Source organism: Apium graveolens, chromosome 10, assembly GCF_009905375.1.
Source record: "Apium graveolens cultivar Ventura chromosome 10, ASM990537v1, whole genome shotgun sequence".
Lineage (NCBI taxonomy): Eukaryota > Viridiplantae > Streptophyta > Magnoliopsida > Apiales > Apiaceae > Apium > Apium graveolens.
The window spans coordinates 202,870,170-202,894,779 of record NC_133656.1 but is presented as its reverse complement, the minus strand read 5'-3'; the positions used below and the strand labels follow the sequence as shown (position 1 = coordinate 202,894,779).

At 34.3% G+C, this 24,610-nt stretch overlaps 2 protein-coding genes and 2 non-coding genes across 4 annotated transcripts; 3 read left to right on the top strand and 1 right to left on the bottom strand.

The window, feature by feature from the left end:
• The first annotated feature begins 15,803 nt into the window (after nucleotides 1-15,803).
• On the top strand, nucleotides 15,804-17,635 carry LOC141693558 (uncharacterized). Its single transcript, XM_074498699.1, has 3 exons — nucleotides 15,804-15,956; nucleotides 16,069-16,144; nucleotides 16,530-17,635. The coding sequence occupies exons 1-3, from the start codon at nucleotides 15,906-15,908 to the stop codon at nucleotides 17,339-17,341; spliced, it is 939 nt and encodes a 312-aa protein (XP_074354800.1). The 5' UTR covers nucleotides 15,804-15,905; the 3' UTR covers nucleotides 17,342-17,635.
• A 2,115-nt stretch (nucleotides 17,636-19,750) lies between these two features.
• Nucleotides 19,751-19,824, top strand: TRNAI-AAU (transfer RNA isoleucine (anticodon AAU)). The gene has a single exon. It is a non-coding gene; the product is annotated as a tRNA-Ile (tRNA).
• Nucleotides 19,825-19,898: 74 nt separating this feature from the next.
• Nucleotides 19,899-19,972, top strand: TRNAI-AAU (transfer RNA isoleucine (anticodon AAU)). Its single transcript has one exon. It is a non-coding gene; the product is annotated as a tRNA-Ile (tRNA).
• A 3,765-nt stretch (nucleotides 19,973-23,737) lies between these two features.
• LOC141691666 (uncharacterized) lies at nucleotides 23,738-24,272 on the bottom strand. The gene is made up of 2 exons (XM_074496430.1): nucleotides 24,082-24,272; nucleotides 23,738-24,002 (listed from the first exon to the last, which is right to left on the bottom strand). The coding sequence occupies exons 1-2, from the start codon at nucleotides 24,270-24,272 to the stop codon at nucleotides 23,738-23,740; spliced, it is 456 nt and encodes a 151-aa protein (XP_074352531.1).
• Between the last annotated feature and the right edge of the window lie 338 nt (nucleotides 24,273-24,610).

The window sequence follows — 24,610 nt, the reverse complement described above, 5'->3', positions numbered from 1 at the left end:
ACTTTGGAGATTTGAGCATGGACATCCCTGGATGTTTTCCATGCCTTAATCACCTCTTGTTCACGCTCGAGCTGCTTCTTCAAAATTTCTTCCTTTTTCAAGGACTCAGTTAATTCCTCCTTGGCAATCTTACACTCAATTTTTAATTTCTCAAAATCAATAAACTGAGACTCAAGCACATTATTCCTCTCACTTAAAAAAAAATTGTTTTCTTTGATTTTAGCATTTTCTTTAGTAAGAGACTTAAGTGTAACACGCAAATGATATAACTCTGTAGACATGTCATTAATGGCATCATTACACTCAGCTTTAGATAAATGTGCAAGGTTTTTAGTAATTACCTGATTGCTTGAGGAACTTGTTTCCGTCTCATCAGACTTGGCCATTAGGGCTAGATTGACATAACTGACATCTTCATCTTCATCCAGACCATCTGCTACCCAATCATTTTCTTGTGTTATGAAGGCCCTTTTCTTTTGTTTGAGCAGCTCAAAGTATTTTTGCTTATAATCCACTGGCTCAACTTTTTCTTACTGAAATCTGACTTCCTACACTCACTGGCAAAATGCCCTTCCAAGCCACATTTGAAACATTTGAATTTTGATTTATCCACCATGTTTCTATTTGGCTTGGTTGCTCCAAAGTTCTTCTTGAACTTGAGCTTGGCAAATCTCCTGAAAAGAAATGCTAGGTGTTCATCAATGTCCTCCATGTCATCCTGGCTCAATGAATCTTCACTTTCTACTGCAAGCCCCTTGCCCTTGTTCTCACAGACCCTTGAAGTTGATTCAACAACTTCCATATTCACTTCCTTCTCCTTTTCCAACTCAGCAACTAGTGCAATGGATCCTCCTTTCTTCTTTCCTCTCTCCATCCTTTCATCCTGCTCTATTTCAAGCTCATAGGTTTTCAGGATGCCATACAGTCTCTCCAAAGTAAACTCCTTATAATCTTGTGAGTTTCTTAATGAGACTGTCATTAGTTTCCATTCCTTTGGACGAGATCTAAGGAATTTCAGATTGGAATCTTTAGTTTGATAGACCCTTCCATGCAACTTTAGAGCATTTAGTAGTTTCTGAAACCTACTAAAGATGTCAGTGAGAGACTTACTTTCTTCATTATGGAAATGCTCATATTGCTGAATCAGGAGCTGCATATTGTTTTCTCTAACTTGCTCAGTGTCATCACAGATGATCTGTATTGTATCCCAAACTTCCTTGGCAGTTTTGAAGTTGATAATGTTGTCAAACATATCTCCATTAACTCCATTAAATAAAATATTCATGGCCTTTTATCCTTCCTGACTTGTTCAATGTCAGGATCAGACCATTCATGCCTTGGCTTGGGGACTGATGGCTCGTTTCCTGTTGCAGCTCTCATTGGAACATGAGGGCCTCTTTCTATGCAGTCCACATAGGCCTCATCTTGAGAAAACATATGAAGATGCATCTTTACCTTCCAATGATGGTAATTATCTTTATCCAGAAAAGGAATCTTGACTCCAACATCCTTCTTGTTCATCTTGCTGTATTGTTTTGATCTTTAAACTCTTTGTAAGTTAAGAGCTCGCTCTGATACCAATTGTTAGTCCCTTAACAATATGACAAGAATTACAGAAGGGGGGTTGAATGGAATTCTTGAAACTTTTTCTTGAAATAAAATGTTCTAACTCAAAAATAAATATAAGTGTATTGATTAGCACAATGCGGAATAAAACTTAAGTGAATCAAAACACAAGTAATTAAAAACAAGAGTCTTTAAAAACTTTCTGGTGGATTTGAATGATTCCACCAGAGATATATATTATATATCGAGAGAACCCTGTGTGCAAGAATGCTCACAGCTGCTTACAAATATTGAACTACTGAAAATACAGAGAAATGCTAAGAATTCTGCTTACAAATGTTTCTCTTGTTGTTTTTTTGAATTCAGTTTCTATTTGCTACTTCTTGGTTTATATATCACCAAGATTACAAAGTAATAAGACAAGATAAGAAAAACAAAAACTATCTAATCTATTACAATGCTACTTCATTACTCTATTCCATCATTTTTGAATATCTTCATAATAGCATGGAAATGGCAATGCTTCTTTGTTCTCGAAAATCCAGTTGAATAGGCTACCACATTCCATTTGCATCCACTCGACGCATGTGACTGTGTTGTCACTGTCAACTGATGTTTGAATTCTTCATCCGTCGGGTTCATGATCATCCATCGAGATTGATCATCCGTCGAGATATTGATCATCTTGACTTCATTTCACTTATACAGAATTACAAGACCTCATCTATGTACAATTAATCAACTTATTCTGCATATCTAGTTAAAGTCAACATGACTTGAATACTACTTACAGAATCTACACAATGGTGAATGCAGAAATTTGCTACAGACTTATTGTTACATAAGCTACTCACTCGATGGATAATAAGTCATCATCCGTCGGGACTATAATCAGTTATCCGTCGGGACTATAATTCTTATCCGTCGAGTGCTACATTATTTCACTAAGTAAAATCTACTAAGGTGTTTTGTTCATGAAATCATCAAGTACACAACAAATGCACAACAAGGTACTTAAAAAATCTTTTCACATCTATTAGATGAGGTTCTCTTGGATCAGCCTGAAATCTTGCACAAAGACAGGTAGCATACATGATATCAGGTCTACTTGCAGTTAAATAGAGTAAAGAGCCAATCATACCTCTGTAATTAGTAATATCTACTGATGCTCCAGTATCTTTATCTAACTTGGTTGCAGTGGCCATGGGAGTGGATGCATTTGAACAATCTTGCATTTCAAATTTCTTGAGTAAATTTTTGGTGTACTTAGATTGACAGATAAAAGTACCTTCTTCATTTTCCTTCACTTGAAGTCCCAGAAAATAGCTAAGTTCTCCCATCATACTCATTTGATATCTTGATTGCATTAGCTTTGCAAACCTTTCACAGAGTTTGGCATTTGTAGAATCAAATATGATTTCATCAGCATATATCTGTACCAAAAGTAAGTCTTTTCCATGGTTGAGGTAGAACAGTATTTTATCAATTGTACCTCTGTGAAATCCACTTTCCAGAAGGAATTGAGTTAAAGTCTCATACCATGCTCTTGGAGCTTGCTTAAGGCCATATAGTGCTTTATCAAGTCTATAGACATGATTAGGAAATTTTGGATCTACAAATCCTGGAGGTTGTTCAACATATACCTCTTCTTCCAATTCTCCATTGAGAAAATCACTTTTCACATCCATTTGAAAGACTTTAAACTTTTTGTGAGCAGCATAAGCCAAAAAGATTCTTATGGCTTCCAATCTAGCAACTGGTGCAAATGTTTCATCATAATCAATACCCTTTTGTTGAGAGTAGCCTTTAGCAACCAGCCTTGCTTTGTTTCTTGTAATTATGCCATCACTGTCAGTTTTGTTTCTGAACACCCATTTTGTGCCAACAATAGATCTGTTCTTTGGTCTTGGCACTAGGGTCCATACTTTATTTCTTTCAAATTCATTTAACTCTTCCTGCATTGCTTGCACCCAATCAGCATCTTGAAGAGCTTTTTCCACTTTCTTTGGTTCAGTCTGAGATAAAAAAAAATGATAGAGACATTCATTTGATGTTGCAGTTCTAGTTCTGACACCTGCTTCAGGATCTCCAATTATTAAGTCAGGTGTATATGATTTGGTCCACTTTCTTGCAGATGGAAGTTGATTTCTACAACTGGATCCTCCCCCATGATCCATGTTGTCTTCATCAACATTTTCTGATGCTCCCCCTGTAGTTATGCTCTCTGAGACTTCAGAATTTGAGTTGGATCCTTCAGGATTTGAAGAATCAGAGTTTCCAGAATTATCAGTATTTGGCTCATCAGAACTTGATGAATCAGAACTTAAAGAGCCAGTAACAGGTTCCGATGCTTCTTGAGAGTCTTGAGTTATGGTAGGCTCTTCAGCTTGCTCCCCCTGAACATGTGCAGTTTCCATTGGAGTAGTTACCACAGTTTCAATGACATCAGAATTTAACCAGTCAGAACTTACAGGATCAGGATTTAAGCCATCAAAATTTCCATAATCAGAATTTAAATTTTCATTTTCAAATCTCAGCTGATCATGATCATTGAAATCTTCAAGTCCAGTAATCTTTTTATCATCAAAAGATACATTGATAGATTCCATGACAACCCTTGTTCTTAAATTGTAGATTCTGAAGGCTTTTGTGGAAAGTGGATATCCAACAAAAATTCCTTCATCAGCTTTTAGATCAAACTTTGACAGCTGTTCAGGATGAGTCTTAAGAACAAAACACTTACATCCAAATACATGAAAGTATTTCAGATTTGGCTTCTTTTTCTTCACCATCTCATATGGTGTTTTTCCATGCTTGTTTATAAGTGTAACATTCTGTGTGAAACAAGCAGTCTACACAGTTTCAGCCCAAAAGTAGGTTGGCAGCTTTGCTTCATCAAGCATAGTTCGTACAACTTCAATGAGAGTCTTGTTCTTTCTTTCTACAACTCCATTTTGCTATGGAGTTCCAGGTGCAGAAAATTCATGTTTAATTCCATGCTCTTTGCAGAACTCTTCCATGATTGAATTGAACTCAGTGCCATTATCACTTCTTATTATTTTAACACAATCTTTGACCAACTTATCCAGCTGTTTGACATGATCAGTTATAGTAGATGCAGTTTCATTCTTCTTGTGCAAGAAATACACCCAAGTGTATCTTGTGAACTTATCCACTATAACCATAGCATATTTCTTCTTTACAATAGACATGACATTGACTGGACCAAATAAATCAACATGCAGTATGTGATAAGGCTCAAGAATTGAAGATTCAGTTTTGCTCTTGAATGAAGATTTTCTTTGTTTTTCCTTTTGACATTAATCACAAAGGCCATCAGGAGCAAATACTGATTTTGGCAGTCCTCTCATAAGATCTTTCTTTACTAGCTCATTTATGTTGTTGAAATTTAAATGAGAGAGTCTCTTGTGCCAATTTCAGATTGCAGAACCATCAAAACTTGTTGAAAGTCTGGCTTCATATATGTTACCGTGTCTGTAACCTTTTAGAATAACTTTGCCTGTAGAATTACTTACAATTTCACAATATTCTTCAAAGAAATCCACATGATAACCTCTGTCACAGATTTGACTCACACTTAGCAGATTGTGTTTAAGTCCTGAGACAAGAGCTACTGATTCAATGATGACATTCCCAAGATTAATATTTCCATATCCCAGAGTTTTTCCCATGTTGCCATCTCCATAAGAAACTCCTGGGCCAACTTTCTCCATAAAGTCTGATAGCAGGGCTTTATTTCCAGTCATATGTCATGAACATCCACTGTCCAGAACTAGGATATTTTTCCTGTTTCCCTGCAATCACAAAGACAACTATTGGTTAGTTTTAAGGACCCAGACTTGCTTGGATCCTTTGGCATTTTTAAGTTTGTTAGCATTTGCAGCGGATTTAATTTCAGAGTTTATGCTAACATGCTGTTTATCAGAGTTTATATCAGACTTTGCATCAGACTTTACACTAGAAGGAATAATACTAACTTTCTTCAAAGAAGGTTTTATTTGATAATAATTATTGTACAAACTATGATATTCCTTACAAGTATAAATGAAATGCCATAAACTACCATAATGAAAACAAGGATTTTGTGGTTTAAACCAAACAGAATGACTCTTAACTCCTGATCTAGGAGGTAAAGAATTTATATCTTTATTTTTCCTGCAAAAAGAAGCAAGATAGTTAGAGTTTCCACAGTTATAACATTTCTTTCTAGGAGCATTAGGAGCAGGCATATAATTATTGCTTTTATTCACACCTTCCTTTCCATTCCTATTTTCCAAGCTTTATTTACCTTGTTCATATTTCTAATCTCTTTCAGCTTATGCTTAAGCTGCTTCTTTGTCATTAAGCCTATGTTTACTTCAGCTAATTTATCTTGTTTTAATTTGTCAAAAGTTGACTTTTCCTTGACTTCTGTCCTAGACTCTTTCATCTTTTCAGAATCAGACTTTACAGTTTTTGCTACAAACTTAACAAGATTTACCTTTGGCTTAGTAGTCTGTTTAACAACAGTTGGCTCAATTTTCACAGTTTCTTTCTCACTTTTATCATCTCCATACCTTAAGCCCTCTTTCCAGTTTCCACTACTTAGTATATCCTGAGTTGTTCTGCCAGAGTTAGTCCAAGTTCTGATGATCTCTCTTTCCTTTTCTAAATCAGTTTTTAGGGATTCATTCAATTTTAGTACTTCATCTCTAACATACAAAGCCTCATCTCTTCTTTCTTAGTTTGATGAAAAAAACTAATTCATTTTCTAAATAGTCATTTCTGTTTTTAAAAGCAAGATTTTCATATGTTAATCTTTCATATGTTAAAGTCTGATTTCTATAACTAATGAACATGGTTTTAAGATATAATCTCAACTCAGTAATATCATCAGTATGAAAAGTATAAGTTGTTTGAGGTACCTTCAATTCAGCAGTTTCAGTACTGCTATCAGCATTTGCCATCAAGGCATAGTTCACCTCATGTTCAGAATCTGAAGTGTCTGTCCAACTTTTCTTCTTTGTGACAAGTGCCTGGCCTTTGTCACTTTTTCCTTTCTTGCAGTCAGGAGATATGTGGCCTCTTTCACCACAATTGTAGCATTTGACATTAGAGTTGTCTCCTCTATCAGACTTTCCACCTTTGCCTTCAGACTTTCTGAATCCTTTCTTATCAGAACTTCCACCTACCCTGGAAAATTTCTTGCCCTTTCTGAATTTCCTGTAGGCTATCTTTGTGATACCCTTCACCATAAGAGTACACAGTTGCATCATCTCTGCATCAACATCCATTTCAGGTAAACTTTCAGTTTTTGAATCATCATCATCATCATAATTTAATGACTCTGAATCAGACTTTATGATGAGAGCCTTTTCTTTGCCCCTCTTTGAGGAAACCACTTTAGGAGATTCCTCCTCAGCTTTAAGAGCAACTGTCCTTGACTTTCTTCCATGCCTCTTGCTCCTTTGATCCATCTCAAGTTCATAAGTCTTGAGCATGCCATAAATTTCATCAAGAGTAGTTTCAGTAAGGTCATAGTTGTTGTCTCTTATGGTAGTAGACTTCAAATCCCAATTTTCAGGAAGAGCTAAAAGGAATTTTAGATTTGAATCTTCAAGATCATATTCCTTGTCCACCAGTGACCGATCATTCAAGAGTTTGATAAACATGTCATATAAGTCAGTTAATGACTCATCAGATTTTGAGTCAAAGTGTTCATACTCTTGAGTGAGTATAGTCCTCCTGTTCTTTTTTATTGCATCAGTTCCCTGGCATCTTGTATCCAAAGCATCCAATATCTCCTTTACAATCTTGCATCCAATTACCCTGTTTGACATGACATTATCAATGGCACTATGCAGCAAATGCCTTACCCTTGCATCCTTGGCAATAGATGAGATGTCTTCAGTTGTGTAATCACCTTTCTCATTTGGTATGGACTTTGATGGTTGATCAGCAACTGCAACAGAGAGCTTAGTAGGCTTATATGGTCCTTCATTAATTATGTCAAGGTATTCTGGATCTGTAACTTCCAGAAACATAGCCATCTTCACTTTCCATATGAGATACTCAGAAGGTCTCAGTATGGGAACTCTAATAGTTTCATATCGACTGTGGGTTTGAGTGTTTTGAATTTTATTGAGTTTTGTTGGGCTTAGTTGGGGTTTGTGTTTCTTCAGACATGATTGTTTGGATCTTTACTGTAATTGTGTTAACAGAAAGGCTCTGATACCACTTGTTAGGTCACACAACACTGTACAAGGGGGTTGAATACAGTGTTTATACGATCAAATCGATTTCAACACAAGTATGTAACAAAGATCAAGTATATTCAATAAACTCTGTTACAATATAAACTGTTGCTCTCTCTCGGTGATGAACAAATATCACTAAGAGCTGCTAGGTTACAATATATAATCTTCTCGATAATGATAACATATGTAGTGTAAACCCTAAGCTGTGTTTATATAGTACACAGTTACAAGATATATTTTAATTAATATGGAATATAATTATGTCTCCTAAAATATATCAATCAGATATCTTCTACAAGTCTTCTAGTCTTCTAACTATTTCCATGCATATCTTTTATTGTTTTAGTTCAGATCTTCTCTCCTGTAAATCAACCGCATTCCTAATCTGAAAGTCTTCCCACACTTAAGTACTGATATGTATCTTCTGACCACTTAAGTTCTGATATTAAGTTCTGACTTCAGTAAGTTCTGATTTCAGTAAGTTCTGATTTTAGTAAGTCCTGATATGTCCTGTTGTTAAGTTCTGAAAACTAAACACAAATCATATTAGACATGACATCTCAAATATATCTAACATACACCTAAGTTGAAAGAAGATGAGTATGATGCTCAGTTTGTGAGTGTAGTCCAAACTTTGAACCACTCAAAATTCTAAGAGTGTGGGGGTGTCTTGCAAATGGTTCTTGTACCAGAACCAAAGTGGGTGAAAATCGGTTTAGGAACGATATACTGTGTTTTATTGGGAATATGCCTAATTATGTGGCATACAAGTTTCTTGTGCACGAGTCAAAAATCCCCGACATACACAAGAATATAATAATGGTGTCGAGAAATGTTTCATTTTTTTGAATATATATTTCCTCAAAAAAACCAAAGGAAGGTCCACTTCGTCGAATCAGACACGTAAGAAAAGACTCAGATTTAGTGAAAGATGCATGAGTCTAAATGGGCACCAAAATCAATGATTTCAAATATTACGGTTAAGTTGCTAATTTGAGGACGCTTAAATTGAGTTACTATATCGATATGAATTGCCAATTTGAGGACGCTCAAATTTGGTAAATTGATGGATTGATATTTCTAATTTTTGGGACGCTGAAAACTGGTAATTGTAATTATGAATTGGAGCATTGATGTTTGACAGAGTATGTAGTTCTGTTAAATTCGTGCAAAATCATACACGAATATAGGGGTGTACACGGTTCGGGTTGGTCGGGTTACGAGATTTTAACAACCCAATCCAATTAAATCGGGTTTGTAATTTTTTAAACCAACCTATAAAATATAAATTTATAATCCAAACCATATAACGTACTTCGGTTTAGATCGGTTTGGGTTGGGTCGTTCGGGTTAATGACAAGCTTATTTTCTTCTTTTATTTTATAGATGTGCAGATTGCGGTTAAAAATGCACTGGAATAGATGAGTATGTGAGAGAGATTTGTTAGCATAGAAAATATCAAAGAAACATAGTGCAGCTTGCTGCAGATTTGTGCTGCTATTATCTTATTTTCATCAAGTAAATTTAATATATCAAGCTTATCTTTCGCACATGCTGATTAAAAAACATAGATCAAGGAGTAACAGATAAATGGGTTGTGTATTGTAATCCTAATGGGCTAAATATGTGTATGTAAAGTAGTAACAAATTAGTGTTTATATATTTTTAATCGGGTGGGGTTGGATCGGTTGAAAAAAATCAAAACCCATATCCAATCCATTTAAATCAGATTTACCGTTTTTCAATTCAAACATGTTTGGGTTAAAAAGTTTCGGTTTGGATCGGGTGAAATAGTGTCGGTCTGGTCGGTTTAACCCGAACCGTGTACACCCCTACACGAATGACAAATAATAAAAAATTGGTCTTTTGAAAGAGACGTGTATGGAATGTCGAGGCATATTTGTCATTGACTTAATTCCATAAGAATAATTACTCTCAACTAGAGTTATCATTGTTGACTATATTAATTCAGAGTATAACACTGCGGATCCGCTAACCAAAGGGTTACCAAGAAAGATAATTGAGAATTATTGAAAGGAATGAGACTAAAATCCGTATGAAAAGTCGTTACAACGGAAGCCCAACCTTGTTGACTGGAGATCCCAAGATCTTGATTCAATGGGACAACCAAACTTTAAAGATTTAGTAAGATCACTATGGGGGTTTTACTCCTGGGTCCATTCCTATGATGAAAATAATGATAAAATATGGAAAAGGCTAAGCTATGCTTTTAATGATCCTTATGTATCGATATGTCGAATAAATAATATACTGGTACTATTTAAGTGATCACCTATGTGAGTGAAGTGAGGTCGCTTCAAGAACGAATTGTGGGGGGCAATTCCGGGTAAAACTCACAGAACCAGGCTAAAGCTCAGGACCAAAATGGGCTTAACTGTGAGAACTGAACAAATATAGGAAAGACTCCAATGTGGAATACATCATCATTTCACAATACAAAACGACAGTCCAAGGTCAACGCGACTATTGAAATTCTTGAAATGTAAATATGTTCTTCCGAGGGAAGGTTCAAGGGGTAACGCCTACCTATTATATGCTGGTTTCTACCGTGGCTTTCTATCTCTGTGTCAAAAGAGTCATTTTTTTGCAAAGTCAGTTTTATTCATGTAGGGATTGTTGGACTATTCTTTTTGAATAAAATTGATTTGTCTTATTTTCTTTGATTTGTAACTCATGAATTTAATATTTGTAACTCCCGTGATAATGAGAGAATATTAATTTGATCATTATTAAATAAGTTACAAAGTTAATATCATATGGAGATTACATATTTTTCCCTTATAAAAATAGGCGCTTGCCTCATTGTTGGATATACCAAAAAATATATACAAGTATAATATTTTCTTGATTTTCTCTTCGAGTCCTTGATTCTGTTTTTTGTCAGATAGAAAGCTCTATTTGATCGGTTCGTAGAAGGCAGGTTTCTTAAGTACTTGAAAATCACCTTTGTTCGTTGTATACCGGGAAACAGAAACCAATCAACCTTCAAGCACCACACGGAAGAGGCTTATCTGTTTTAAGGAGAGTGTGATTTTTACGTGACTCGAACATTTATCGATATATTTGATATTGATTTTCCGATTTAAGGTATACTCTCTATAATATACTCCTTACATGTTGGCTGTGAAAATGGTCGATTTATTAGAGCAAGAAACAACGTTCTGAGGGGGTGTATGCAGTCGAGGGAGGCGGAGGCATTAAGCTTGAAAGAAGCTTTATCGTAGACAAAACAATGGCGGGACTTTAAATGCGTGTTTGAATCAAATGCTAAATTATTGGTGGATGCACTTCATGGGGCAGGGGAAATCTTATTTTGACGTTATTGCTGAATATTGTAGGGAGTTGCTTAAACACTTTCAAGAAGTATTCCTTATTTTTTGTTCATAAGTCCGTGAATAATGTTGCCCATTTACTAGTTAGGACAGCGTGTTCTATGCATATTTACAGGAGTGGGTATCTATTGCTCCTGATTTTATCTCTTGTAATCTCGTTTAGGAGGAGTTTAGCTAATGCAAGTGCTTTATTTTAAAAAAAAAATCTAGACTGTTTCAATATTGTTTTAAATACAAGTGATATGTCAGAATTTATATGTTAGTAAATAATGTCGTATCATAATATCATAATTTAATATAACCATTAAGATTTTGGATATAAATATGTGAAAAAATCATATTTACGCACATCACGATAAATTATTCGCAACATAACTTTGGAAATGTTCGTTTACGACCAAAGATTAAAAATTTGGCATAGGGCAGGGATAAAATAATGAACGCCCATATCTATCATCTCCAATCCAAGCTCTCTACCAAATAATTCATCGAGTAATTATTAAGAAAACCATTTACATTGTTGGTGTCTTGTCAAAAAGGTCAGATTTTGTTTACTTGTAAATCTTTACAAGCAGTAGCAATGATTAATGTAGGGGAAAAGTTGCAAGTTCGAAACATCTTCCACAAGAGTTTTAATCATCAAAGTTTTGTTTTCTAAAGAGAAAGATTAGCTTTTATCTTTTACAAGCATTTTACTCATAATTCTTGTTTGACCGTTCATTTCCCATTTTTTTAAAGATTGTACTTCTAAAAATTTAGGCAAACGACACACCTGTATATTCTCGATTTATGTGTGCGCAGTCACGCACACTTTATTATTATTTAGCACACTTTATTATAATTTAAATAAATTAATCCTATCATATATTAAAAGTACCTAGATCTCAATTTCAAGGAAAATGTTAAATTCAGAGTAATTTTTTAATTTTCAGAACAAATAATTTGTGAAAAGATTAAAATGTCGTCCCTGAATATATATCAATAATTCAAGTTAAAATTAATACGAGGGTAATTCAATCATTTCAGAATTCTTTTGCTCTCAAAATTAAAATCATACTCTGGATTTGATATTTTCCAATTTCAATAAAAAACATGTATGTATAAATTTACCGACATATCAGCTTTCAAGTTTAAAGTGATAATACAATGTTCATCAATCAAATGACAAAGAGATAATTGATGTTGTTTAATATTTTTAATTTATTCGGAAAAAAGTCGAAATTTTAAAAGTCGTTAAAATTTCCACAAAAATTCACAAAATTATTAGTAAGAACATAATATTTTTATACAGACTAATACATATAATAAATAATTGTATCCTTAATCTCTCATAAAAGCTAAAAACTCGACTATTGCATGTACTTTAACAAACATATTTTATTTTTTTCATAAATTCTTGCAACTGTATCACTTACCTTGTACATTCCGTGTTTCAATTATCGATTTATGTTTCAAATTATAAAACTAAAATACATATAAATCAATGTACAATTCTAATATGTTACTATGATTGTTTTGTGGATCCGTCTATATTTCAGACGATGCATTCGCGTATGAGGACAAACGAAACGGGGTAATTTTAGCATTCCCAAACCCAGAAAAGATGAAAACAATATATACAACCAAATAGATAAAAGTATTACACTTTTCTTGGGTAAATTTCTTGTTAGTAGTCTCACTTCGATTATCGTGACGAATATGTACCATTCCACCTAACAAAATACAACCTAATACTTCTAATTCTCTAGTCCCAAGCCTCCTTACCCCCCGAGACCTTTTTAAAAATATAATATAATATTATCCAACAATTTTTGCATTAGTTTTTAATATATCATATTATTATACTGCAAAGTATTCTTCAGAAAAAATTAGCCTAAAATCCGTGCGATGCACGGATTATTTTTAATATTATATATTTTTTTGAATTTAATTTGAAGTAAACATTTTAAGTTATGAAACTTATTTATTTGAGATTTTAATAATATAATTTGATAATACTTATTAATATACACATAGGTGTATAAATTAGTGATAATATAGTTTAAAAAAATAAAGCAATGATTGAAATTTATATTTTTATTGATATTTATAGATGTGTTTACGAAAGATTATATATTTAATTAAAAAGTAAATTTTACCTGAGATCAATTGAGATCAATAGTATATGAATTATCATTGGTTTGTTAACCGACCAAATCCAACTAACTATATTCAGATTTATGTTAGTTTAATATGTTCAAACTCGAATCAGTGGTAAAATTTTATGTGTCAATGCCAAAAAAATTATGTTAGTTTGAGACTCAATATCAACCAAATTCAGCTAATTATACTTAATATTTTTTTTAATTTTATTTTAACTCGGGGTGATTATTATTTTATTTTAAACCGAATGGATAATATGTATTATTTTGTTTTAGTTTGATAGCATGATATCGACCCCACAAATTATCTTCCAAATTTTTATTTTCTTATAGTCTGGTTCAATAATATAATATTTTTAGTGAGATCTATAATATTTATTATTTTATTTTAGCCCGATTCTTCAAATCCAACTAACTATATGTAGTTTTTTTTTGTTTTTTATTTAAAATTGAATCAATTGTATAATTTTGTTTAGCCCAACCGAGTGAATTTTATATATTAATTTTGTTTTAACGAAAACCATTAGAAATATTATAATTCTGTTATGAATATTTATCTATTTATAAAAATATTTTATTTTAAATATTATTATAAATGGTGACCCAGTCGACTTTCAACCAAATTTTAATTATTTTATTTTAAATATAATAGTATAAATTAATTACACGAATGCACATGTACATGATAGATTTTGTAAGAAAGTTAAATTTCATGCTAGCGATTGTTGCAATAATCTATTTATTATAATTTTTCATTGATAGTAAAATTTTTAAAAAAATGTGAACAAGTTCGGAAAAATAACAACATTGGCTGGACTAACCAAAATTTTTAGTGTCAAATTTTTTCGCGAAAAACTAAACCACTCTGTATTATTTTAAAATTATTGTTGAACTAAAGGTTTAAGCGGTATTATTAAGGCCGCAAATGAACGAGCTGTTTGTGAACAAAACTCGAGATAAGCTCATTTAAATGAACTCGGCTCGATTCATTTTTTTAAATGAGTCGATCTTAAACATGAAAATGAGCTCAGATCAATAAATGAGCCGAACCGAACTTTTTGTCTGTTCGGCTCGGACTCGGCTCAAACTCGATAACTCGACTCGGATAAAGTTTATATATATTACAAATAATAAATTATTACTAATCACTTAAATGTTTTTACTGGTACATTTTTCATCATTTATTAATAATTTAATTATTTTAGAGATTTTATTTATTTTTCTAAATTTAACACTTAGATTTTTCGTAAGTAATTATCAAATTGTTATCATGATAAATTCATCTCCAATTATTCATATTTCATAAACATCATTAAATAACCTGTAATTTACATAAACCAAATTTAATTAAAATAACAAAAAATAATAAAATTTGACATCGTCATTTTAAAAAGTAATGTACGATTTTTAAAATTACAAATATCTCAATAATTAAAAATAAAATTGGATATATTTTTAAAAATCGTCTTGAAAAATAAAATGATATAGCTGTATTAAGAAATAAGTGTAAAGTGTGAGTGTTTATATATGATTTAAAGGTAAAACTAGTAGTTAATCTTGATACAACTTGTAAAATTATAAATTATAATTTAAGATTATTCGATTGAAAAATATATTCAAAATATTAGTGGACAAACTCGACTTGATTCGAGTTCAGCTCAGAACAAACTCGTGTTCGGTTCGGGCTCGACTCGTTTATAAACGAGCCGAACTTGAACATCACTTTCCGCTCGGGGGTTAAACTCGGCTCGACTCATTTTAAAAATAAACTAAACTCGACTCGGCTCGGTTCGGACAGAACTCAGCTCAACTATGTTCGTTTGCCGCCATAGGTATTATACTATTATGCGAAAATTTCATATTTTTAAAATAAACTAGCATAAATCCCGTGCGATGCACGGTCCCATTAATATTTTAGTTTTTATTTATCAAGTTATATTATATTTTTAAAATATTTATATAAACATATAATGATTATAAATTGATAGTAAAAATAATAAAATAACATGTGGTCGTAATTTAGTAGAATAAATATACTATTTCTAGTAGTTTAATAATTTAGTAATTTAGTAGATATATAAAACTATTATTTATATATTTTAATAATATGATAAGTTGTATTCATAGTTTAGTAGGATAAATATATTATATTGTGTAGTAGTTTAATAATTTAGTAATTTATTATATATATAACATTATTCATCTATTTCTGTAATAATCAAAATTAGGGAATTATCATTGAACCAAACCATTGAACCCAATTATGTCTATTCCGACTATTATGATATAGTATGGATTTCAATATCGGGAAATAAACATAAATAGTCCCATCACGGCCACGTGTCGCAACAAAGAGGGACTTGGCACTAGTTGGGGGTTGACGTGGCATTCCCTCAAAGTTGTGTTGTCACATTCCTCTCACCTTGTTTGCTTTCTTCATCTTTTTACTTTATTTATTTATTATATCACTATCCTTTTTCCTTTCACTAATTACGCACCACCTTCCTTCTTAAATATATTGTGTGCCCACATCTCTCTTTCTACCTCCCCTCATCTCTCTCTCTCTTTCTCTCTTGTCTATCTCTCTAATGGCAAAAACTCCAGCACTGAATAATGATCATGAAACCCTAAAGTTCCAGGTATTATTTTTAACTTCACTACATATTACTTTATTTTCTGCCATGCATTCAATTAAATATATGTTTATTTTTGTTTTTGGTTTAACAAGTTCTTGTGTGAATATATATGTAGACATGGGTTTTGAAGGTCTATATCCATTGTGAAGGCTGCAAGAAGAAAGTTAAGAAAGTCCTTCAGTCCATTGAAGGTACCAAACAATTTCTGTAAAATTTTACTATAAATTCGAAACAACATCCCGTGTATGGTACTTGTAATACGGAATACACTCGATATTGGATAATTTAAGTTAAAGAATATCTCCCAGGCTAATCTGATAATTTTATCACGAGGCACCTTTTAATTAGGTAAGTTATGTTGTGGAGTGCTCTTATAATCATTTTTCGGTCGGAAATTACTCTGTTTCTCTGTTACGGTGCAGCAGTGAACTGATTACTTTTCTTAGGATGTACAATGTAGATTTTATTTGTTTAAATTGCATAAGAGTATATTCACTTGTTTGTGAATTGTGATTGTTTTTTTTTGTAATTTAATTATGTAGTGTGAAATATTATTGAGCAAGTACTCTGTTTCAGGTGTGTACATGACTGTGGTTGATTCGGAGGAGCACAGAGTTACAGTCACCGGAAACGTGGATGGGCCGCAACTTATCAAGAAGCTTCTCAAGTCCGGTAAACAGGCTGAGCTTTTGCCTCAAGCTTCCCAACAAGTTGATAAAACCCCAAACAAGTCAAAAAATAAACAGCCCAAAAATAACCCGGAAAATAAGCCTAATAGCACAGGCGGAAAACCCGAAGCCCCGGATCAAGATGGTGGGAATGCCAACAAAGAAACTAAAAAAAATAAAAACGGGTCGGGTCCGGGTCCTAACCCGGTGGAGAAACCCGAACCCGGGAATGGAGGGGAGAGTCTGGTTGAGAATGTGGTTGGTGGAAAGGTTAATGGTGGTGGTAAGAAAAAGAAGAAAGGGCAAAATGGTAATAGTACTACTAGTGGAGGAGGAAATGGTAACAATGGAGTCACTAATGCACATGGTGAAGTTGGAGCCCCGAAACCCGTTTCGGATCCGAATCCGAACCCGGTTTCCCAACTGCCCGTTGGCCCGATAAATGTCGGTCCACCACTGGAACATATGTACCCGTATCCACCAAACCCGTACCCGGTTAACCCATACCCGACTCCGTCTCCGGTATACGGGTTGAGTTACAATACTGCCTATCCTGCTAGTAGTTCTTCCTATTATGCTCCTCCAATGTATGATTATACGTACTCGAGATCATACCCGTATCCCGCGTACTACGCACCGACACCGGTGAATGAAGCCAAGCCATTCACTACAAATGGTTATGATCACGAAGAAGATGAAAGTGCATGCTCCATTATGTGACACAAAGTTGTGTACGTAGTAGTGTATGATATAAGAATACTAGTGTCTAGTAGTAGTAGTAAAGGGATGGTGAAGAGCATGCATCAATGTGTTTTGTATGGTAGTTTTCTAGTCTTTTGGTTGTATGGTTTGTGTAATAGTACTCTTATTTTCTCCATCAGGAGAAAGTGATCTACATCTACGAACTAGTTGGGGTACTTTTTTGTGCTTGAAATAGTGCTTTCTCTTGCGTGGATGTGTAGTTTTATTGGTTACTTTTTATTATAAAGCTGAAAATCAGATCTTTTATTGCAATGTCGAAATGAAATTATTGGAATGTTTTGCTTTTTTGTTGCTTTCTCCCTCCCAACAAAGTCACGTTTGCATCATACATTCGAATTCTCAGCATTTTGTAAGAAAATCGAGTGTGATGTCAATAAATCAAGAGACCGCTTCCTCGACATTTAGCAAGGAAAACGAGGGTGATGTCAGTGTACCAAGAGATTGCTGTTAAAAACTTCAAATTTTTGTAGTGCAGTGCAAAGAAAAGGGTGAAGTTTTGTGGTTCATGATATAGTTGAAATGTGTGAAATAACTAAATTTGCAAATAGGGTTTGTGAGTTTTCCTGTTAAGATAGAAGTAGATACCTACTTTAAAGTTGAACTTTTGTTTGTTTGGCCATTAGTAATTGTCTTGATTCTTCTAGTTGAAGCAGGAAGAGCATGTGGTAGGGCCTTTTGCTTTGGTTAAGATTGTGCAAACATAATTGCTGATTTTAAGTAGGGATTTTGTAGCCTATGATGTTTGGGAGAGGTTGGATTGTCCAAAAGTTTGTTGTTGGGTTGTGTGATGATTACTACTCCCAATCCCATGGTAACCCCAATATTCACTCCCAACCGCCTTTCGGCTCTATTGTATCATTTTTTTATCCCGATAAATAATCTGATACTGGTAAGCTCGCTTTCAATAAAATGATATTCGTAAATCCGTTTTTCTAATATCGTAAGGTATTAGATAAATTCTTTACCAACCTCTTATATTAAATTATTTTGACATCTTTGCATCTTTTTTTCTTGAAGCTCCATCTTGTGATTATACAGACTAATAATAATTAGGATTCTAAATAAAGAAGCTGCAGGAAAAGAACTTAACACGGAGGGATATATATAAGAATATAATAGCTAAGCTCACTTCACACACGTGCTGGGCTTGTTGAGCAGCCCTAACTCCACATTAGTATGATATTGTCCGATTTGGGCCTAGCCCGCACGGGTTTGTTTTTGGGCACCTCCCAAAAGGCCTCATACTAATTGGAGTTATTTGGTTGCTTATATTCTAGCAAACTGCCCCTCCCACAAATGATGTGGGACAACTCCTAACAATCTCCCTCTTCACACATCGGGCCCGACACCTGTCGATTCTGCCTCCTTCAGTGTGACCAGGCTCCCCCTCGACCCATACTGAAAGTCCATCTGGCTATCTGCTCCCCCTAGGCCCATACTGGAAGGCCCGTCTGTCTTTTCCTTGAGCCCATTCTGGGGCAAGCCCATCTGCCTCTTCCTAGGTCACTTCTGGAGCGCATCTGAGATTGTTATGGACCGTTTATAACCTGAAGTTCTGATACCACTTGTTGGACTTGCTGAGCAGGCCTAACTCCACATTAGTATGATATTGTCCGCTCTGGGCTGAGTCCGCACGGATTTGTTTTTGGGCACCTGCCACTTGGCCTCATACTAATTGGAGTTATTTGACTGTTTATATTCTAGCAAACTGCCCCTCCCACAAACGATGTGGGACAACTCCTAACAACACGTACGTGTTTTCAATTATGTAAAAAAATAAAAAAAATGGAATAGCTCATGAAAATGAGAGGGAGTACAGAATGGTCCATTTACTTGAGAAACAGAGAGAAATGAACTAAACACAAGGTGATTGAATGGAATGAAGCAGTGGTCCCTTGTTTTGGTTTGTTGCAAATCTGATTCATCATAACTGAAAGCTGTAGTCTGTAGCCTGTATTCATCATGTTAATTTATGATGCCCTGAGTCAATTATTTTGAGGCACCACTCACTTTCAATCCAAGTCCTATGGAAGCTGAAGCTCAACTTTGTAAAAACAGAGCCTGTTACAAATCAATTTTCTTCGGCGACAAATATCTCGTAGACGTGTCCAAGAATTCATGACATTGAAAGATGATTTTTAAGTGAGCAATCTCCCAAGTAAATAAGGACAGACGGTGACATAAATTCACATAAGAACGAATACGATGATATCTTGAGCAATGTCTATCATTTTAAAATTTACATAATTCTACACTATGTGTTCGAGTTGGTGAAGATTTGAAGTATACGGAGATGATTTTTATGTTTCATATTTGAGCTGTGGAGATCAAGTGAGTAAATAAATTAAACATAATTTTGTAATCATTGGCCTATTAGCTCAGCTGGTTAGAGCGTCGTGCTAATAACGCGAAGGTCGCAGGTTCGAGACCTGCATGGGCCAATTTTTCCCATTTTTAAGCTTTTTTCCATTGAATATTTAAGATTAAAATTTCCTTACTAAATTTAAAAAACGTCGGCCTATTAGCTCAGCTGGTTAGAGCGTCGTGCTAATAACGCGAAGGTCGCAGGTTCGAGACCTGCATGGGCCATTTTTGTTCTTTTCATTTATTTATATACCCTGCTTAATATCATAAAACAAGGTGCAAGATCACTCATAAAACAAGGTGCAAGATCACTCATAAAACAAGGTGCAAATAGATCACAGGCCACTTCAGAGACCGGCAAAGCACATAAGGGAGCTTAACATCATAACAGTGATGTACTTCAAAAACTTTAATCTATGTCAAGTGAATAGCTAAATTTAGTATTAAGTATTAACTGATATAACAACAGAACCAGACGTTTTAGCTTTTGATACTTCGACCATTTTGGCTTGTCAAATTCCGGGATGTATAACATGATGCAGATCTCCTTGCTATTCTCTAACATATATCGTATATGGTTCTGAGTTCTGACTTGAGGTGCTCTAATATGCAAATTACAAGAGCCTGCACATAATGGAGTGCATCATCTTTGCCTTTCAATACCAGGTATAACTGTAAACAAAAGCAGTGACTGCAAAATCTCCAAGCTACTTGATTTTCTAAACGACACCACATTAATAAATCGATAAAGATTGGAGAACAAGAATGGTTTTTTCGGTTCAGAAACTATTATCAGAAGCTGGTTTAATAATGTGTTGGAACCTGATAGATTTTTTCCATGTTGCCATTCTCATGGTAGCTCTTTAGACCCATCCCTAAGAGACCAATACTCAGACTCAACGACAAGGAGACGCAGCATGAGACCAAGCAAAGGCAGAGGAGATCAATCCAATTCCAAAAGCTCGTGCTTTAATGTGCCCCCAGCTACAAGGCTAAGAGAAAATAGTAAATTTGCGCAAAGATATTGAAAACTAGGTTCTGGAAAAGCTTGTGCAAGAGGCTGTGGCTTAGAATTTATAGTTCGACTGTGAGCTTAACTTACGTCATAATTTTCACACAGTTTAGGACTATATTTTTATGTATTCACAAGGTAATTTGTAGGTCTTACACATGGAAGATGATTTTTACTGAAATCACATTGAATGATTAGGAGATTAATCTTATACAGAGATGGCTCCTGAGTACAAATATAGTAGATTTGTAATTAACGAACGACAATAAACTGATTAAAAATGTATTTTAAACTGCAGAAATCGTTTCTTCGTTTCATACATCGAAAGATTCAACTAAAACAAGCAAAACAGAACACAAAGATTAATCACACATCCAAAGACTCAACTAAAACAAGCAAAAACAAAAACGCTTTAAAGATTAATAAACTTGCCATATGATTAAATAAGTTCAAACATAGATAGTGATTAAACACAAAGACCAATCATACATCTAAAGACTCAAGTAAAACAAGCAAAACAAGACTCTTTAAAGATTCCTTTCACCTCTCTTCTTGGTTTTTCCCGGCATGTTACTTGCATCAGCATCACCAAATAAACCCAAACTCGCATCACCAAGTAAAACCAAACTCTCCACAAAAGCAGAAAATGCTGACACATGTAACTTCTCCTAGCTGCCGATACCTTTACAAGGCCGTAACTTTTTCAAATCAGCAAATTCCCTCACATCCCTGTTCTCATTATTATATGAGACCAATCCTGACGCATTCTTTTTTCTTAGTATTATCTCACCATTGTTCCTAAAACCAAACGGCAACCATTCGTATACTCCATGAAGATTAATTCTCATCTTCCTCTTCCAATCCACATACTCGTTCCCCGTTTTTGTAAGTATTCACAGCTCAAGCATACCCGACTTGCAGTTAAAATCAAAAAGAGAAAGCGATTCACCGTATACTTGAATATAAATTTTCCCCGAGGAACACTCTTCGGGTAACTTGATCTCTGAAATATTTTTGTTCGTCAAATTAAAACTGACAACTACTTCCCCGTCACTTTGTTTCTTCCCTAGCCAATATGCAGAACTATTTACAAACACAGAATTATTTCTTAACTCATAACGAGAAAGATCATCATCGTTAAATTGGACAGTCTCCCAACATCAACAATGATTGATCACTCTATCAACCTCTCAGGACATATCGAAATTTTAATAACTTGAAAATCATCCAACTCCGTCGAATATCCAAAAGCCAAATTTACCCGACAATAACTGGCAATGTATTCACGCTGAGATTCTAGTGATCTGCAGAGATATTCTCCAGATATGTTGAGATGCTCTTCTGATATGATATGCTGATTTGTTGATAAGCATGGTTAAGAGAGGGCAATGGTTCTTGAGACAATAAAGTAGTATGCAACTGGGCATAGAAATCAGCATTCAAACCCATCAAAAATTGATGAAAGCGTTCATTACTTCTTCTATTTTCATGTTGCTGGCCCAAATTATAGGTACACTTTCCGCAGTTACATGTTATAATCGGTTCATGATTAGCCAGTTCATCCCATAAAAATTTCACCTTCCCAAAATAGGTAGAAACATACATGTTTTTGGCTTGCTCGCACTTGGCCAAATCAGATTTTAATTGTTGAATGCGGGGGCCATTAACAATGGAGAAACGCGCCTTCAGTTCATCTCACAAGAGTTTAGCGTCATCGTAAAACGAGATAGTTGATTTAACCTCTTGATCAATAGTGTTCATTAACCAAGAAATAAGCATTGAATGAATTGTAAGCCAATCCTCAGTTGTGAAAGGTGCTTTAGGTTCCATAATTGTGCCATCGCGAGCTAGTAGAGCAAGACGTATAGACCTTGCCCATTCATCATAATTGTTGCTTTTGAGACGGACCGTAGTCGGACCGTAGTGATTAGATCTCCAGGTCTGTCCTGTGAGCCAAGAAAAAAAGGTGACGAATGGTCGTTTCGAGTAGACATAAGTGAGATAGGTGTTTTAGTTGTATCAGGTGTTTCATCACCCATTATCGGTAGTGTATCTTAGCCGTGTGGCTCTGATACCATGAAAATAATTGGTATAAGCCTGCAAAATAATGTAAAATGGCTTGTCTGTATATCTCCTTTAATCATGTATATATACAAATAATGCCAGAGAACAGGCTGCAAAAACAAGAAACTATAGCTGTAATGTTAATCTAATTCCTAAACTTTAGCTCCGACAAATCAAAAGAGTATCCCATCAAATCAGCATGCATCTCAACATATCTGGAGAATATATCTGTATATCACTGGAATCTCAACAATTCAAAAGCCATGTTTACCATACCATTTATGATAAGGTTGGACCTCTTACCAAAGTGCAACGGGGAATCTGGAAGTGTTTTAGTTATTTGAATGGTAGGATTCCAAAGATATATCTTGCTATCAGGTTCCAACGCTAACCTTGACAAACATAGTACACCATTCGACATCCCGTACCATGTTCCACAACCAAATGGAAATTGCAGCTTGTAGTATTCTTCACATTGTTTGTAATCGTAACGTGCAGAAAATGGACCTTTAGAACAGGGCCGGCCCAGAGAATTGAGAGACGCGAACTTAAATTATGGGGCCTTATAAATTAATAAATCAAGTACAAAATATATATCGAGAGCTACAAATATACTATTATACAAATATACTATTAAGATGAAAAACAAAACATTATGCAAACTAATTTTATTATATTACTTAAATATAACACGTCTTGCTTTTTTTGATGCAAAAATATCAATCAAATTTACATAATAAAGTTTTTCAACCATATCTTTTTATATTGATAACATAGCTAAGCCAATTAACCTTTCTTGAGACATAGTTGAATGGAGATAGTTGGAGGTAGGATTTTATCAGCTTCAACTTTGAAAAATTTCGTTCTGCATAAGCAACGGTAACCAGTATCGTTAGAAGAATTCTATAAGCAATCTATACATTTGGGTAGCTACCTTCCATCTTTTTGATGTATGTCAACACGTCTATAACACTCTTTGTACTTTCTGGAAAATTTTGGCGGAGCATACACAAGTGTTCATACAAATCATCACCATTATGATCTGAATTCTCACCATAATTTGTAATGTTTGCAAGATTATCACAAAATGTCCTCAACTTTTCAGGCTCAATGGACTTTAACTTCTCAAAATTCCATAAAATTCCAAATTTTTCTTCAAAACTTTTTAATTGTTGAAACCTAATGAAAAATACATATATTAAAAATGTATGACTAATATATCTCATAATTTTAAAATAAATCATATATATATATATACCTCATACCAAATGATAAAATAGCTTGATCAATAATGTAGAGAAAATAATTATTCTTAAAATTCTCCTCAGCTGATTGTGTCACATCTTCACCAGTGCACTCATCAAATTGCCTTTTTCTGTGAACCACACGCTTTTCCACAAATATCGGTTCAACTTCCATCTTATTGGCAATCTCAGTAGCTTCAACCATAACTTCCTAAAATCCAACTTCTCAATAATTTTGAAGAAATGAAAGGAGACCTTTTAATTCTCTGATAGCAACATCAATTTGCATGTCTTCACTTTGAAGAATACGACGAGTATGTTCTTGCATAATAGGATAAAACTCAGCAAGTAGTTCTATCATTTGTAAAAAAATTCCATTATTATTTTCATATATTTTTTCACTATTACCCCGAAATGCCAAATTATTTCTCCCAAGTCTTTTCACAATAACAAGAATTATCTCTAACACTAGTTTCCAATGCTTCTTCTCTTTAGTGATTTTTTCTTGTACAGTTGAATCAATTGTGATACTCAACTTCAATC